Genomic DNA, 17336 nt, shown 5'->3' with positions numbered 1-17336 from the left:
CCTAACTCTAACCCTAACACCCCCCTAACATAAATATAATTTAAATTAAACTAAATAATATTCCTAAAATTAAATAAATGAATCCTATTTAAAACTAAATACTTACCTATAAAATAAACCCTAATATAGCTACAATATAAATAATAATTACATTGTAGCTATTTTAGGATTTATATTTATTTTACAGGCAACTTTGTATTTATTTTAACTAGGTACAATAGCTATTAAATAGTTAATAACTATTTAATAGCTACCTAGTTAAAATAAATACAAAGTTGCCTGTAAAATAAATATAATTACCTGTAAAATAAATCCTAACCTAAGTTACAAATACACCTAACACTACACTATCATTAAATTAATTAAATAAATTACCTACAATTACCTAAAATAAAATACAATAAAATAAACTATTCTATAATACAAAAAAATAAAAACACTAAATTACAAAAAATAAAAAAGAATTACAAGCAGTTTAAACTAATTACACCTAATCTAAGCCCCCTAATAAAATAAAAAAGCCCCCCAAAATAAAAAATTCCCTACCCCGCGATAGCGGGGCGGCAGATTAGGGGTTAACAGACTTAGAGAGTGTTTCCCCATAGGAAACAATGGGGCTGCGTTAGGAGCTGAACGCTGCTTTTTTGCAGGTGTTAGGTTGTTTTTCAGCCCAAACTGCCACATTGTTTCCTATGGGGATATCGTGCACGAGCACGTTTTCCCAGCTTACCACTACCGTAAGCAACGCTGGTATTGAGGGTTGAAGTGGAGCTAAGTTAGGTTTAATGCACCCTTTTTTGAGCCTAACGCAGCCCCTCAGACAACTCTCAATACCAGTGTTGTTGGAAGGGTGCGTTGGGAAAAAAAGCAGCGTTAGCTACGCGGGTCTTTACCGACAAAACTCTAAATCTAGCCGTATGTTTTTAAACAAAAACATTTTTGGTGTTTACTGTCCCTTTAAGATATAATATCCTATTAAGAATAATAGCTGTTCATAGTGTTTTATGTTACTCAAAGCTCTGAAGCGGAATTTGCCTAATCTTCAAGCTTCCCATTCCTATTTAATATTTTAATTTATTATTTTGCAGGTTTTGTATCATCATCCGTTTATCCTACTCATCACTTAAAAATATTGGGCTAGATTACAAGTAAGACAAAAAAAAGTTTTGCGATAGCGCATTCGCCTTTCCACGACCCATTTTCAATGGGCTGATTTTACATGTTGAGCATCAATCTTTACCGTGATCTCAGAGCTGTGGTTAACTGTTTTCCAAAACTAAAAATTTGCACAAAACACTTCAAAAATACATTACAAGTACACTTACACGCATCAATACATTATTAACCCCTAAACCGCCATCCTCCACATCTCAAAGTAACTAAATAAACTAATACCCCTAAACTGCCATCCCGCACATCGCAAAGTAACTAAACTATTAACCCCTAAACCGCCACCCCCACATCACAAACACTAAATAGAACTATTAACCCCTAAACCGCAATCCCCCACTTCACAAACTATCAAAATAAACTAATAACCCCTAACCGCGAAAGTTTTTTTATTTTTTTATGGTAGTTAGGATTTATTTTTGTAATTTTGGGGTATTATATTTTGGGTTAAGTTAGGGAGTGTTAGCTTAAGGGGTTTTGATGATAGTTTATGACTTTGCGATGTGGGTGGATGGTTGTTTAGGGGTTTATAGTTTATTAGGTAATTTGCATGTGGGGGGATGATGGTTTATGGGGTAATAGTTTAGTTACTTTGTGATGTGGGGGGATGGCGGGTTTAGGAGTTAATAGTTTAGTTACTTTGCAATGTGGGGGATGGCGGTTTAGGGATTAATAGCGTAGTGGAAACTTTGCAGTGGGCTATGTGGCGGTTAAGGGGTTATTAGACTAGGAGTTTATGGTGATTCGGGTTAGCGTGCGAATAGGGTGTTTCCCCCCGCTTTTTTTTCTCCATTGATCTTTATGGGGGAATACGTGCACGCGAAAACTTACGTTAGGTTTTTCTCGCTTTTCGGGTTAACGCTGGCGCAAAATACGTTTTTTGGGAACTTGTCATAACAGCGCAACCCAAATAGGGCAAAAAGCTAAACGCTAGCAGTGTTTTCGCTTAAGCAAAACAAATACAGCGCCACTTGTAATCTAGCCCAGTGTGCTTTGTCCACAGTAAAGAAACTGTCATAGCATGGGCTTTACTCTGGTTTTCCTTTTCTGGCTTTTTGTCAGAGTAGGGAAATTACAATGACATACCCTTAGTTTCATTGTGAAAGTGGTTGATTGATTCTTTTTGGTGTGTTTTCATAGTGACATGATTTGTTCTATTGTCTTTATGTAATACAAGCTCAAGTAGAACTCCCCAGGTGAGTTGCGTTTGTCTAATGAAGCTTCTGTTGAATAGTTTTACCAGGCATTTTCACGGTCTACCATGCAGATGTTCATTGCATCTTAATCACCATTTGGTAGGAAGGTCTTGCAGTTTGCATTTTCTTAGACCAAGACAAGGAAGTGTTTTCTACCTATACGTGTCTATGGGTTCCTGTAGTACTAACCCATTAATAAAAACTCATGTTATCATAACACAGGGATTTCAGGGATGAATGAAGCATTTTCTCCTCAAGCACACAGTTTCTAAAATGTCCTTGTCACTATCACCACTATGGGTGCGAGTAGAAATCAATCTTCCACTGCAGCTTTTTGTCACCTCTGCTGGTTGCTTTTACTGTGAATGCATAAACCGGTCCTACTGACCATATATACTGTACAGTTGTTGGCTACTTATTCCAATACTTGTCATATAATTATACTGCTATACAATCTAACTTAGTAACTTTATTATTATTGCTATTTTCATTATCATTTGTTAAGACAGCAAACATGTATAACATATCTGGAGAATATGTAAAAACAAATAAGCAGCACTTATTTCTAATAGTTTTGCATATGCACGGTATATAATCCTAAAAAAGAAACAAATATGAACTGATTGTGTGCAACAACCAAAATCTACCATTTGAAAGAGAACAAAATGTGTTTTTCATTGATCAAAGCTGTTGAATTCCAAAAGTCTAAATATGTTGTGAAAACTGATATAATGTCAAATTGAGTCCATGCAACTTATAATAGGTGTTAACGATGTATGAAAGCTTTTGAAAAGCAAATTATAAATGGTTTATTACAGTTTATTCTAATTGTTTAAGATGTCTCTGAAACTGAAAACTTCTTGAAAACCTATATGAGGCAATTCACCTGGAAACTTAATATATTGACATGTACAATATATTATAGGTGTGTGTGTTTATGTGTGTGTATAAAATATTATATGCTCCAAATATAAACAGTACTGTAATAAATATGATTGTTACTTAATATAAACAGTACTGTAATAAATATGATTGTTACTTAATATAAACAATACTGTAATAAGTATGATTGTTACCTAATAGAAACACTACTGTAATAAATATGATTGTTACCTAATATAAACAGTACTGTAATAAATTATTGTTACCTAATATAAACAGTACTGTAATAAATATGATTGTTACCTAATATAAACAGTACTGTAATAAATATGATTGTTACCTAATATAAACACTACTGTAATAAATATAATTGTTACCTAATATAAACAGTACTGTAATAAATATAATTGTTACCTAATATAAACAGTACTATAATAAATATGATTGTTACCTAATATAAACAGTACTGTAATAAATATAATTGTTACCTAATATAAACAGTACTATAATAAATATGATTGTTACCTATTATAAACAGTACTGTAATAAATATGATTGTTACCTATTATAAACAGTACTGTAATAAATATAATTGTTACCTAATATAAACAGTACTGTAATAAATATGAGTCTTACTTAATATAAACACTACTGTAATAAATATGAGTCTTACCTAATATAAACAGTACTGTAATAAATATGATCCTTACCAAATATAAACAGTACTGTAATAAATATGATTCTTACCTAATATAAACAGTACTGTAATAAATACGATTGTTACCTAATATAAACACTACTGTAATAAATATGATTCTTACCTAATATAAACAATAATGTAATAAATATGATTCTTACCCAATATAAACAGTACTGTAATAAATATGATTTTTTTTCCTAATATAAACACTACTGTGATAAATATGATTCTTACCTAATATAAACAGAACTGTAATTAATATGATTGTTACCAAATATAAACAGTACTGTTATAAATATGATTCTTACCTAATATAATCAGTACTGTAATAAATATGATTTTTTTTCCTAATATAAACACTACTGTGATAAATATGATTCTTACCTAATATAAACAGTACTGTAATAAATATGATTTTTTTTCCTAATATAAACACTACTGTGATAAATATGATTGTTACCTAATATAAACACTACTGTGATAAATATGATTGTTACCTAATATAAACAGTACTGTGATAAATATGATTGTTACCAAATATAAACAGTACTGTGATAAATATGATTGTTACCTAATATAAACAGTACTGTGATAAATATGATTGTTACCTAATATAAACACTACTGTGATAAATATGATTGTTACCTAATATAAACAGTACTGTGATAAATATGATTGTTACCAAATATAAACAGTACTGTGATAAATATGATTCTTACCTAATTTAAACAGTACTGTGATAAATATGATTCTTACCTAATATAAACAGTACTGTAAAAAATATGATTCTTACCTAATATAAACAGTACTGTAAAAAATATGATTGTTACCTAATATAAACAGTACTGTAATAAATATGATTGTTACCTATTATAAACAGTACTGTAATAAATATAATTGTTACCTAATATAAACAGTACTGTAATAAATATGAGTCTTACTTAATATAAACACTACTGTAATAAATATGAGTCTTACCTAATATAAACAGTACTGTAATAAATATGATCCTTACCAAATATAAACAGTACTGTAATAAATATGATTCTTACCTAATATAAACAGTACTGTAATAAATACGATTGTTACCTAATATAAACACTACTGTAATAAATATGATTCTTACCTAATATAAACAATACTGTAATAAAAATGATTCTTACCCAATATAAACACTACTGTAATAAATATGATTTTTTTCCTAATATAAACACTACTGTAATAAATATGATTCTTACCTAATATAAACAGTACTGTAATAAATACGATTGTTACCAAATATAAACACTACTGTAATAAATATGATTCTTACCTAATATAAACAATACTGTAATAAATATGATTGTTACCTAATATAAACACTACTGTAATAAATATGATTCTTACTTAATATAAACAATACTGTAATAAATATGATTCTTACCCAATATAAACAGTACTGTAATAAATATGATTTTTTTTCCTAATATAAACACTACTGTGATAAATATGATTCTTACCTAATATAAACAGAACTGTAATTAATATGATTGTTACCAAATATAAACAGTACTGTTATAAATATGATTCTTACCTAATATAATCAGTACTGTAATAAATATGATTTTTTTCTCCTAATATAAACACTACTGTGATAAATATGATTCTTACCTAATATAAACAGTACTGTAATAAATATGATTTTTTTTTCCTAATATAAACACTACTGTGATAAATATGATTCTTACCTAATATAAACAGTACTGTAATAAATATGATTTTTTTTCCTAATATAAACACTACTGTGATAAATATGATTGTTACCTAATATAAACAGTACTGTGATAAATATGATTGTTACCAAATATAAACAGTACTGTGATAAATATGATTGTTACCAAATATAAACACTACTGTGATAAATATGATTCTTACCTAATTTAAACAGTACTGTGATAAATATGATTCTTACCTAATATAAACAGTACTGTAAAAAATATGATTCTTACCTAATATAAACACTACTGTAAAAAACATGATTCTTACCTGATATAAACAGTTGGCTTTCATACAATGCTTAGTTTTACTGTGCTATAGATTTGAGTAATTTGGTTAAAAAAGGCAAATATCTACATCTTTTCTGCGTTTACTGCATCTTATATATTTGTTATGCCTATTGTGGATTAATCCTTTCTTACCCCCAAAAACTTTATTTAATTGGGGTTACTAAAAAGAAGTGCATTAACAAGTGGTTTATTTAAGTGTATTATATTTTTTCTTAAAGAGACATTAACCAACTCTTGTTTTTGTGTCAGTTGTTTTATCCCAAAATGCATTTTTTTCCAAATTGCTTAAATCAGCTATTTGATTTGCATTGTTTACAGGTTACCAAATTAGCTTTTTGTGCTCTCTGGGGATCATGGGACAAGCACATTTTCTGCACAAAAAGCATGGGGTGTTTCATATCTTTTTAATATTGCACCAGTTAATTTGTATGTTTTGGATTCTCATGTAAGATTGTAGAGTTTTTATTAGAATCTCCATGGTTACATTAGAAATAAAACATATGGCATCTTGCTAGCCAACTTGATATCCTAACATGTAATACACACCATGACTGGTTTAAATGTACCCCTTGCTATGCAGGTGGTAAATATATTTTATTTTTGTACCAGCATCTACATCTCTCTCCTGTCACATAACAGAAAACACTGGGTCATTTCACAAAGGTTGAGTTTGAAATGTTTGAAAGCTGTATATAAGAACACATTAATTATATATTCATTTTTTGCATATACAAACAATGCGGAAAATAAGTTTGTGACAAGCAAGAGGCTTGACCTCTTCGCCAAAATAATTAGACATTAGTTGAGTCAAGAGAATATTACATTAGTGATATAATTGCAAGTTAGTCCTTTGTAAGATTGTAAATTGTGATTGTGCTTCATCAATAAGCTTTTTGACATGAAGCGTCCATCACAGTGGTTCTCTCATTTGCCACCGTAGAATGGAAAATGAAGTATCCCAATAATTGCATTATAGTTTCCTTATTGTGGGACAAGAAAGCAACGTGGTATAATTAGGTTTGATTTGAGTGCATGTTTCCGGTAAGATCTGAAATTAATGATGTTGCTATAGTGACACATCTGTGGCCAGCAGTGCGTAAGACTTAAAGTTATTCATTTGAAAAGAGAAGACATCTGTTAACTGCAAGATGCAGAACATATTGACACTGACCAGAAATACTAGATGTTATGTGATAAATGAAAGAGGAGGACAGATATGTGCTTAATCTGCTGGGAGAACTTTAATCTCACTGGTTGCATTTCTTAATGTCATACATTTCTTGTTTAAAGGACTATGTGGGCGAGAAGTCATAATTTCTGAAATTGTACTGGGAGTGTTTACTTATAAAGCTTTTTTGTTAAGTGTTGGTGAACAAATAATTAGTTTTAGGGTGTTTGTTGTAAGTTAAGTCTTAAAACAGCAATGCAGGCGTGTTAACATATGGTGTATTCTGTAAATCAGGGCTTGACAGATCTGAGCCATCAAAATGCACCAGTCTGCAATATTGCAGCAAACCCTAAAAAAAAAAAAAAAAAATCAGGAGTCATTAATTTTCATTTATTATGTTGTGGTGTATCTGCAAGGTGTAGAGTATGTTGACACTGACAAGAAATTTTACTCAACACACACACATACACATATGTATAATTACAGCCAATAGGACACTTAATTAGCCCTTCTCATTCTAATTGTATACAAATAATTTGAACCCCTTGGCAGCTACTTACAGGCACAGTAATTAACCCCTTGACTACCAGTAACCTACATCACTCAGGGATTAGTCCCTTGGCAACTTCTAATCCCTGTACAGGTGTGTCTTTTTATCTCTCCCGTATGCTACAATAAGTAACTGAATTAAAGGGACATTCTACACCAAAATTTTATTGTTTAAAAAGAAAGACAACACTTTTACTGCCCATAACCCAGCTTTGCACAACCAACATTGTTATATTAATATAGTTTATAGCATTTAAACCTTTAAATGTCTGCCTGTTTCTAAGCCACTGCAGACAGCCTCTAATCACATGGTTTTTTATTTGTTTTTCACAGCAGGAGACTGCTATTCCATGTGGGCCATATAGATAACATTGAGCTCATGTCCATTGAGTTATTTAAGAGTCAGCACAACACAGCACTAATTGGCTAAAATGCAAGTCAATAGATAATAAATAAAAACTCATGTGATCAGGGGGCTGTCAGAAGATGCTTAGATACAAGTTAATCATAGAGGTAAAAAGTATATTAATATAACTGTGTTGGTTATGCAAAACTGGGGAATGGGTAATAAACTAATTATCTATCTTTTAGAACAAAAAAAATTCTGGTGAAGGCTGTCCCTTTAAGTCTCCAGGCAGTCTGACATAGCAAGAACCCAGAGAACAGAGATTGTGACAGTAAGTGAATTCAATGGCTCCCTAGGCAGACTGACACTGTGGTAGTCTGGTGAAAAGAGAATGTTGCAATTAATGAAAGCAGTGTCTCACTAGGCAGACTGACACTCTGGGAGTCTTGTGAAAAGAGAATGTGGAAATTAAAGAAAGCAGTGGCTCACTATGCAGATTAAAATGTAATGGTAATACCAGCACTCTGTAAATCAAGTAAGATGCTACCAAGGGCCACTGCTTAAGCCCCAAAGGTCATATAAAAATATACAAGAAGGTAGCCTCTTCAAAAGAAAATCATCCCTTTCTTAGTATAGCATGGAGAACTATGTCTAAGTACAGTATTTCAGGGAACACCCCTTTACCACATTATACAATCAATCACTTGTTCAATAATTTGAAATCTTAATTGGCTAACCTGGTTTGTTAATATGATGACGGACGCGTCTAGTGGTCTCACCCACATAGACACACCCACAGGGACATTTAATTAGATAGCAAAACTAGTGTCACACTTATAATGGCCCTGAATATAATTTTTCTGACCAGTGTGGGGGATGTGAAAAATAAAGACTCTTAATGATAGAATAACAATTAGCACACCTTAAGCAAGAGAAACAACTTAAATTCTGTTTGGTAATAAAAGATATTTACATTTCGATGAGCCAATATCAGCTTTAATCAAAATATCATGTCAACTGCGACCTGTTTGTAGGCCGGCATAAGGAACTGTTGAAATTCCTTGACATCTGGATTACAAGTGTCTAAGAGGTGCCAATGTTTATGTATAATTTAAAGCAAATTCAACAATGGGGGGAGAGAATTTGCTTGTCCTTAGCTAGAAAAAAGGAGACATGCGCTCAAAGAATAAACTCTTCCATAGATGTAGCAAATACATAAATAACCAAAAAAACTAAAAATAACCAAAAAAACTGTGGGTGAGCACAATGCTATCTGTATGGCACACATGATCAAACAGTACATGTTATTAGCTATTCACAGCTAGACTGTGAGATTAGAGGTGGACTGCATAGTCTTAGAAATCAGCCTATAAGCCTACCGAGGTTTAGCCTTTTACAAAAAAATACCAAGAGAAAAAAGCTTATTTGATGATAAAAGTAAATTGGAAACTTGTTTAAAATTACATGCCCTATCTGAATAATGAAAGTTTCATTTACTGTCCCTCTAAGACCTTGATTTGCACTAGTATAATGTAAAAGACTTGCGGTCTGTCTCGTTTCAATCTATATCTGTGTTAAAAATAAAAGCTTCCTTAATGACTGTAACATTCAAAAAAGCTAAACTAACGTCTCTGCATGTCAAATTAAACTTAATATGGGTAGTAGACAAATTAACAACATGCTATTAAAGGTGCATTGGATAATGCTATTATGGATCACTCTACAGCTACATTTTTACTGATGGAGGAAGCTAAATCTCCAGTCTTTTACACCCTACACCCTGGGCGTCCAATTGTGGCTTGCACCAATTCTGTTTTTTCAAATATAGCAGTTTTTTTAGATAGAATTGTACGCCCCTTAGTAGAATGGTCTAGTACTTTTATTAAAGACACAGGTGATTTTTTAAACATATTGAATAATTTTCAGCTGTCTACTGACAAATGTTTTCTATTTAGCCTAGATTCCAATAGCTTGTATATAACTATTATGCACAAGATTGATTTAAGTGCTATTAGGTCTGTATTAGGCTAATTTGGATCTTATAATATTGGCAACATTCAAATTATTATGCAATTGTTTGAGATCATTTTATATAATAACTTGTTTGTTTCAGAACTCTCTTTATTTTCAGCTACTTCAAAGTAAAGTTTGTGTTTGAAAACTGTTTGTTCCTTCAATATGGCGCCACTTGATGGACCTATATTGATGACATTTTTGGCATTTGGTTGAGTTATTTTTTCTATATTTTATGGTTTAATAACATATATATAAAATAAACCAACCACAACAGTCTTACATTGTACCAGTGCACATCACCCTGTTTTTATTATATCTCTGCCCTGTAGTCAAAAGCTAAGTGTAAAAAAATCTGTCTCTAATGAACAGGTTGTTCCTGTAAGACTTAAAGTGATGAGGCAGATATTTTTAGATATGGGTTATCCCAATTACAATAAATATACCAAATATCACAAAGAAAAAAATGTGAAATAAATGTGATAACAAAAATCATAAAAAGAAAACCAAATAAAGTTCTGAATCAAGGATATGTCTGTGTCCTCTGGATGAGTTTTTCAGCTTGTTAGCATTCCTCAGTGAGATCCCATAAAAAAGGAAACAGAAAATTGCAACATAGTGTGAATCTGTAATGGCACTTTGAGGAAGTAGTTGTTTTGTAACAAATGCCTACTCACATCTGTTGGAGCTTTCCCAATTAGTTTATAGAGAAGGTGGTTGATGACATACCAGGTATATCTAGAGATGATTTGTTGCAACCTTGGGGTCCAAAGATACAAAAGTGATTAAAAAACTGATATTTGACTTGTTTCTGAATTTTCAAAAAAAAAGTAATTTGGTAATTAAAACTATACATAGACTTTGGCACCTCTTAGGTACTCGTAATCTAGATGTCAAGGAATTTCAACAGTTCCCTTTGCCGGCCTATGAACAGGTTTGTAGTTTACATGATATTTTGATTAAATCTGATATTGGCTGATCAAAATGTAAATATCAATATTGTATTACCAAACAGAATTATTTAAGTTGTTTCCCTTGTTTAGGGTGTGTTAATTGTAATTCTATCATTAAGAGTCTATTAAGGCCATTATAAGTGTGACACTAATTTTGGTATGTACCTAATTAAATGTCCCTGTGGGTGTGATGTAAAGTTCTGTTTTCTCCTGGTTCTATCACATTTTATGGCTGCAGGGCATCAGGTTCGCCAGTTAAGATTTGAAATTATTAAGCAGGTGAAAGAGCCAAGACATGGGCAACAGAGGAGTGCTCTTTAAACAATGTGAGATTTACTGGATTTCAAATTAGATACATTAGAGCCCATGAGGATGAATAATTAATCAATTTGTGTATCTTTTACTGAATGGTTCTATCTATAAGGTGCTGGGATAACTATTCTAGGTTTTTTCCCACTAGAGGGCATTTAGATAATGTGTGGATTTGAAAGAATTAAATGTTAATTTGAAGTATAAATAGCTCAAATTAACATGTATTTTATGACATAATTATCACATGACTATGGGGGTGTTCTGTGAAATGTGCCTATTCTTGGATCCCCATACTATTCTTATAAAGGAATGATTTCATTTTGAAAAGTCTACCTTTCTTTTTTGTTTCATTAGGCAGGCTGACACTGTGGGAATCTGTTGAGAAGAGAGTGTGGCAATAAATAAAAGCAATGTCTCCCTAGGTAGACTGACACAGTGGGAACCTAGAGAGGAGAGAAAGTGTGTTGGTTAGTGCAAGCAGTGGCTCCCTAGACAAACTGGCACTTTTGGTACCTGGAAATAAAAGAGTGGGGCATTTAGTGAAAGCAGTGATTGCTGTATCCTCTTACGCAACTTAACGATTTTTTATCTTTCGAGTAAATAAAACTTAGCTTTTAATGCATAAAAATAAAATAAATTTCAGCAAAGGTGATCGAAAAACAGCTTGTCTGCTGAACTAATTAAAAATCGCTACACTATGTTACCTATCTATCAAAAAAGACTAATAATGTTGTATATCTGTAACTGGTATATACATAAACTAGGAGGTCTTTAGGTTTGTAGACTTATGTTAAAAAATATATTGTTATAATTGTTCCTATTATCAAATAAAAATCAACCAGCTTCTCACTGATCCCATTATTTGCTGTGCAGGGTTCCCACAATTAAATAAACAAGGTATCAAAAGTTAGTAGTCTAAAAAAATATTCACAGGAAAAAATAGTCGGCAGCTAAAAAATAAAGAAGAAAAAACACTTGACGCGGTGGTGTTTCACATTTCTCTTCCACAAATAGCATACAATGTGGTATCCACTGTGAAAACCTCTTCAGTGCAGCTCTTGGCTCCAGCTGTGCTAACAGATCCCCTCATAAAGTGACCCTGACTACTACCGTGATTAGGGTCACTGGACCCTAAGTTCTCACCCTCAGACATGTTATACTATATCACTGTTTGTAAGTATTTAATCTAATATAGTTTCCTTTTAAGTTGGTTACTTAACCAATTGCTCAAGCGATTCCCCTTGCAAGGATTCAAGAATATACCTGCTTCTAGCTAATCTAACAATGTGTATTTCCCACTCTATATCTTGCTAATTAAAGTCCACCACTACTATAACCTTAGCATTCATGGTCATTTTGGTTCTTTTGATAACAGATTATCCAGTCTTTCATACTGTAATGGAGGCCTATATACAGTTGTATCCAAGTATGACTATTTCCCAGTCATGAGAAGATTCATTGTACCATGATACTGTTATATATACTAAATCCAAGTTGTCCCTGTCATTATTGAAGCTAGTTCAGGCAATTTAATAAATTGAGAGCATGTATGCACATGGTATGAAGGACCATTCTACTAGTATTTCTAGAACTGGATCAAGGACTAAGCTTTGGAATGCTGTTGAAGGCAGATGGAATAATGTATGCTGCCCCCTTTACTAGTTTAAATTACTTCTAATAAAAGATTTAAACTCTTCTCCCAGATACTCTGTTTCTTTAGCATACAAATGCAAGCCATCTCTCTTACATTCCTCAGTTTCTTTGATATGTGTTTATGCTTCCAGCTCTCTATGTTTATACAGCCTTCAGTACTTTGTACAGCCCATAGAAATGATAAAACACAGTCAGGAGTACTTGCCTACAGTATTATAACTGAATGACATGCAATCTACATAATTAAATTTAATGTATAATTTGAATAATGAGAAAGAGAGATAATAAAATAGAACCTTTTAAAAACCATCAAAAGTTTCAATATATAAGGAGTGTATACTTCAAATTTTTGTTCTTTCATGATTCAGATTTTTATCCACTTTTCAATTTACTTCTATTATCAAATATTCTTCATTCTCTTTGTATCCTTTGTTGAAGGACATGAATGTACTACTAGGAGCTAGCTGAAGACCTCAGATGAACCAGTGATAACAGGCATATATGTGCAGCCACCAATCACCAGCTAGCTCCCAGTAGCTCATTGCCGCTCCAAAGCCTTCCTAGGTATTCTCTAGTCTACATCTAAATAGAATGAAGTAAATTATATAAGAGAATTACATTAGAAAGTTGTTTAAAAATTGTATGCTGAATAAATGTGAAGAATAGTTACAGAGAAATACTTCAGTAAAAGGCAAAATATGAGGTTATAAACCCTGGTAGTACTTTTATACATTCATAGGATATTCACTTTGCATTCTTTTGTCTATTTCAGGAACCCTAACTCAAAATGAAATGATTTTTAAACGCCTTCACCTTGGAACAGTATCATATGGCACTGACACAATGGATGAAATACAGAATCACATAGCAAGTTCCTATTCACAGGTAGGCTTCTTTCTACAAAACCACATTTTTGTTATTTTTGTTGATTTACAACTGTTGTAGAGGTGTAATTTCTTTCGTAAGATGTTGAGAGTTCAAAAGTTCATTACTTCTGGGATTCAACTCCTGGTCACTAGGAGGAGGCAAAGATTCCCAAAACCCCAAGAATATTCTATACCTCCCATCTCAATGATTAGCCAGTATAATCTTTGCTTCTCAGGAGGTCGGTGAAGTATCAAGTTGCTCTGGATTCTTCATTGAGAGAGGTCTTCAGACTAATTTGAGTCCCATTTTCCCCTAAGAGAGCTGCAACTAACAGACAGAGGGGAGTTTGGAGTATGGGGTAGTGACACAAATACTATCAGTGAAGGAGTTGGTCACAAGCCTGCTACAGCTATCACAGTGTTGGGTTGTCGATATATGCCTTATAGTGATCTTCTGCTGTGACGTGCACAGCACTGGATGGCCTATCTACTGGAAGCATTTATGCAGGAGGTAAGACCAGTAGAGTGAGTGCATTTCAGGTAAGTACATTTTCACATTTCCACTCACATAGCCCGAAGGCTATTAGCAGGTATAGTGGGGTCACAGTACATCATAGCCAGGGGACAACTTTATTAAAAGGCCAGTGTGCATACATGTTATCAGAATATAATTTATCTAATAATAATGAAACAACACAAAAGCTATTTAAAGTATTATGAAACACGAAATATATATATATATATATATATATATATATATATATATATATTTATTTTTACCTCCAGCTTTACATCTCTGGTGCATCTGCCGTGAAATCCTAGCACACCCTCAGAAAAGGGCTGAGCAGAGCTCCTATAGTAACACGCACCCCCACCAATCATAAGCAATATGTAAATCCCAAAGTCTCTACCCAGAATTTAAAAAAGCACGTCATGCTTGCTCCTGTTGAGTGTGTGTGTATATATATATATATATATATATATATATATTTCCATCTTAATATGAGGAGAGTTCACGGCTTCATTCCTTACTTGTGGAAATACAGAACCTAGCCACCAGGAGGAGGCAAAGACACCCCAGCCAAAGGTTTAAATACCTCCCTCACTCCCCTCATCCCCCAGTCATTCTTTGCCTTTTGTCACATGAGGATGGTTGGAAGTGTCGGAAGATTCGGAGTAGTCTCTTATAGAGGGTAGTACTCTTCGGTATAGGACTGGAGTTTTAAGTAGTCTTGTCAGCCTCTCAGTGAGACCATTGATGAAGGTTAGGGTCTGGAGATACAGGGAGAGTATTTCTGTGAAACTATCCAGACTTCTATTAACAGCTCCTAAGCAATCAGTGTTGACGAGTTTCACTGCCTGCTTCTGTTACTCAAGTCCATTTTAGGAGCGATGCTACAACACTGTCAAACTTGAGATCTCATATGATAACGTACAGAAGACAGGGTCACAGTGTGACTCCTTTATCTGTATGGAATCAAGGGTTAATATCTCCGGAAGTAGGTTATTAAACAGAGGGGCTTTATACATAGCTTGCTTTATTATGTTTTATGCTGCAATATGTGTGAGATGAGGCTCAGGCAGGTGTGAAACATTTAGATTTTACTTTCATTTTTTAGATAACTGGGCGGACTGTTATTTGGTGCGTTTCTCTCTTGGAGTAGGGGCAGTCCTGCATGGCACTCCATGTGACCGGGTGTGGTCTCATTGACTTTCTCTTTTCTGACTGTGCGGTTTACAGGAGAAGAAGCGGTTTCTCTGTGGGGCCTGTGTCATAGGAGGTGGTGAGTGCCCCGGCCATTGGGGGTATAACGGTGCCATTTATCATGTTCTAGTGTCCATCGTAAAAGTGCAAGCTATGGAGGACTCTGATACGTTAGAGGGTACTCCCTCTGTTCGTAAAGCTAATACCTGTTTTTATTGTGAGGAGGCTTCTGTATACCCGCCTGCTCAATTATGTTCCACAGTTATATCTAAAAAGACAAAGATGTTTAGTACCACTGAGCCGTCCAACTCTTAGGGATCTCCGTCCCTTAAGGTGCGTTCCCTGCAATCATCTCCTACTGCACATGCAGCCTCCCATTGCACTGCTAATCCTTCGGGAGGGGCCATTTTAGTGCCAGACTTTTCTAAACAGTTACAAACAACAGTGTTTACGGCCTTCAGTGCTTTACCTCGCCCTTCTAAGTGCAAGCGAAAGGTTGAATATTGCTATCCTTCCCAGGGGTCATCTACCAATTTGTTTGATTTATCTGATACTAGATTATCCGCTGATGAAGACGCCTCTGATACTTCAGAGGAGGCTCTTTCTGGGTCGGAATCTGCTGCCTCTAAACCTCCGACTGTGGAGGAATCAGATTTTAGATTTAGGATTCAGTACTTACACTTTCTGTTAAAAGAAGTTTTGGCTACATTAGAGGTTCTGGAAACTAAATTGCCCGAAGAACCTTCTATTCCTAAACTTGACAAGGTTTATGAGGACAGGGTGGTGCCACAGACTTTCCCGGTTTCTGTAAAGATGGCAAATAGAATGAATGGGAGAAATCTTCTTTTTCCCCTTCTTCATTTAAAAAATTGTTCCCCATTCCAGACTCTCAATTAGAGTTGTGGGGGTCTGTACCTAAGGTGGATGGAGCTATCCCCATGCTTGCTAAATGCACTACTATCCCGCTTGAGGATAGTTTGTCATTTAAGGAGCCCATGGATAAGAAGCTACAAATTCTATTAAGGAAAATGTTGCAGCACACGGGGTACTTGTTTTAGCTTGCAACAGCAGTTGCTGTGGTAGCTGGAGCTTCTACCTATTGGTGTGACTCGCTATTGAAGATGATCGAGGTGGAAACTCCCCTCAAAGAGTTTCAGGAAAGAATTATGGCCTTGAGAGTAGCTAATTCTTTAATCTGTGATGCAAGATGCAGATTATTCGCCTGAATGCAAAAACATCAGGTTTTTCTGTTCTAGCCCTTAGGGCTCTCTGGCTGAAGTCTTGGTCTGCAGACATGATTTCAAAATCTAGATTGCTTTCCCTTCCATTTAAGGGGAAGATTCTTTTTGGTCAAGGCCTGGACTCTATCATATCTATCCACGGTCACTGGGGGCAAGGTTGAGTTTCTACCTCAGGATAAGAAGAATAAACCTAAAGGACAAGGCCCTAATTTCCGTCCCTTACATTCAGATAAATCAAATCCCAATGCCAGCAGCCCTCCTCAAAGCCTGATCAGTCCAAGGGAACTTGAAAACCATCTCAATCTTGGAATAAATCCAAGCAGAACAAGAAGCCCGCCGAAACAAAGTCGGCATGAAGGAGAGGCCCCCGATGTTGGGGGCAGACTATCTCTCTTTGTGAAGGCTTGGTTGGGGGACGTACAAAACCCTTGGGTTCTAGAGGTCATCGCTCAGGGTTACAGGATAGGTTTCAAATCTCATCCACCCAGGGGAAGATTCCTCTTATCAAACCTGTCTTCAAGACCAAAAAAAAAGAGA

The 17336-nt window shown here is 34.2% G+C and overlaps 1 protein-coding gene across 2 annotated transcripts in view; it reads left to right on the top strand.

Moving 5' to 3' along the window:
- Positions 1–17336, top strand: part of ATP9B (ATPase phospholipid transporting 9B (putative)) — a 1400042-nt gene that overhangs the window by 992946 nt on the left and 389760 nt on the right. For both annotated transcript variants that reach the window (XM_053714846.1, XM_053714845.1), the window contains exon 14: positions 13760–13872. In XM_053714846.1, the coding sequence (XP_053570821.1) occupies positions 13760–13872 (113 nt within the window). The remainder of the gene's footprint in view (positions 1–13759; positions 13873–17336) is intronic.

The sequence above is a fragment of the Bombina bombina genome, chromosome 5 (assembly GCF_027579735.1).
Source record: "Bombina bombina isolate aBomBom1 chromosome 5, aBomBom1.pri, whole genome shotgun sequence".
NCBI lineage: Eukaryota > Metazoa > Chordata > Amphibia > Anura > Bombinatoridae > Bombina > Bombina bombina.
Note: the sequence above shows the minus strand (reverse complement) of the source record. Positions and strands in the feature narration are given on the sequence as shown.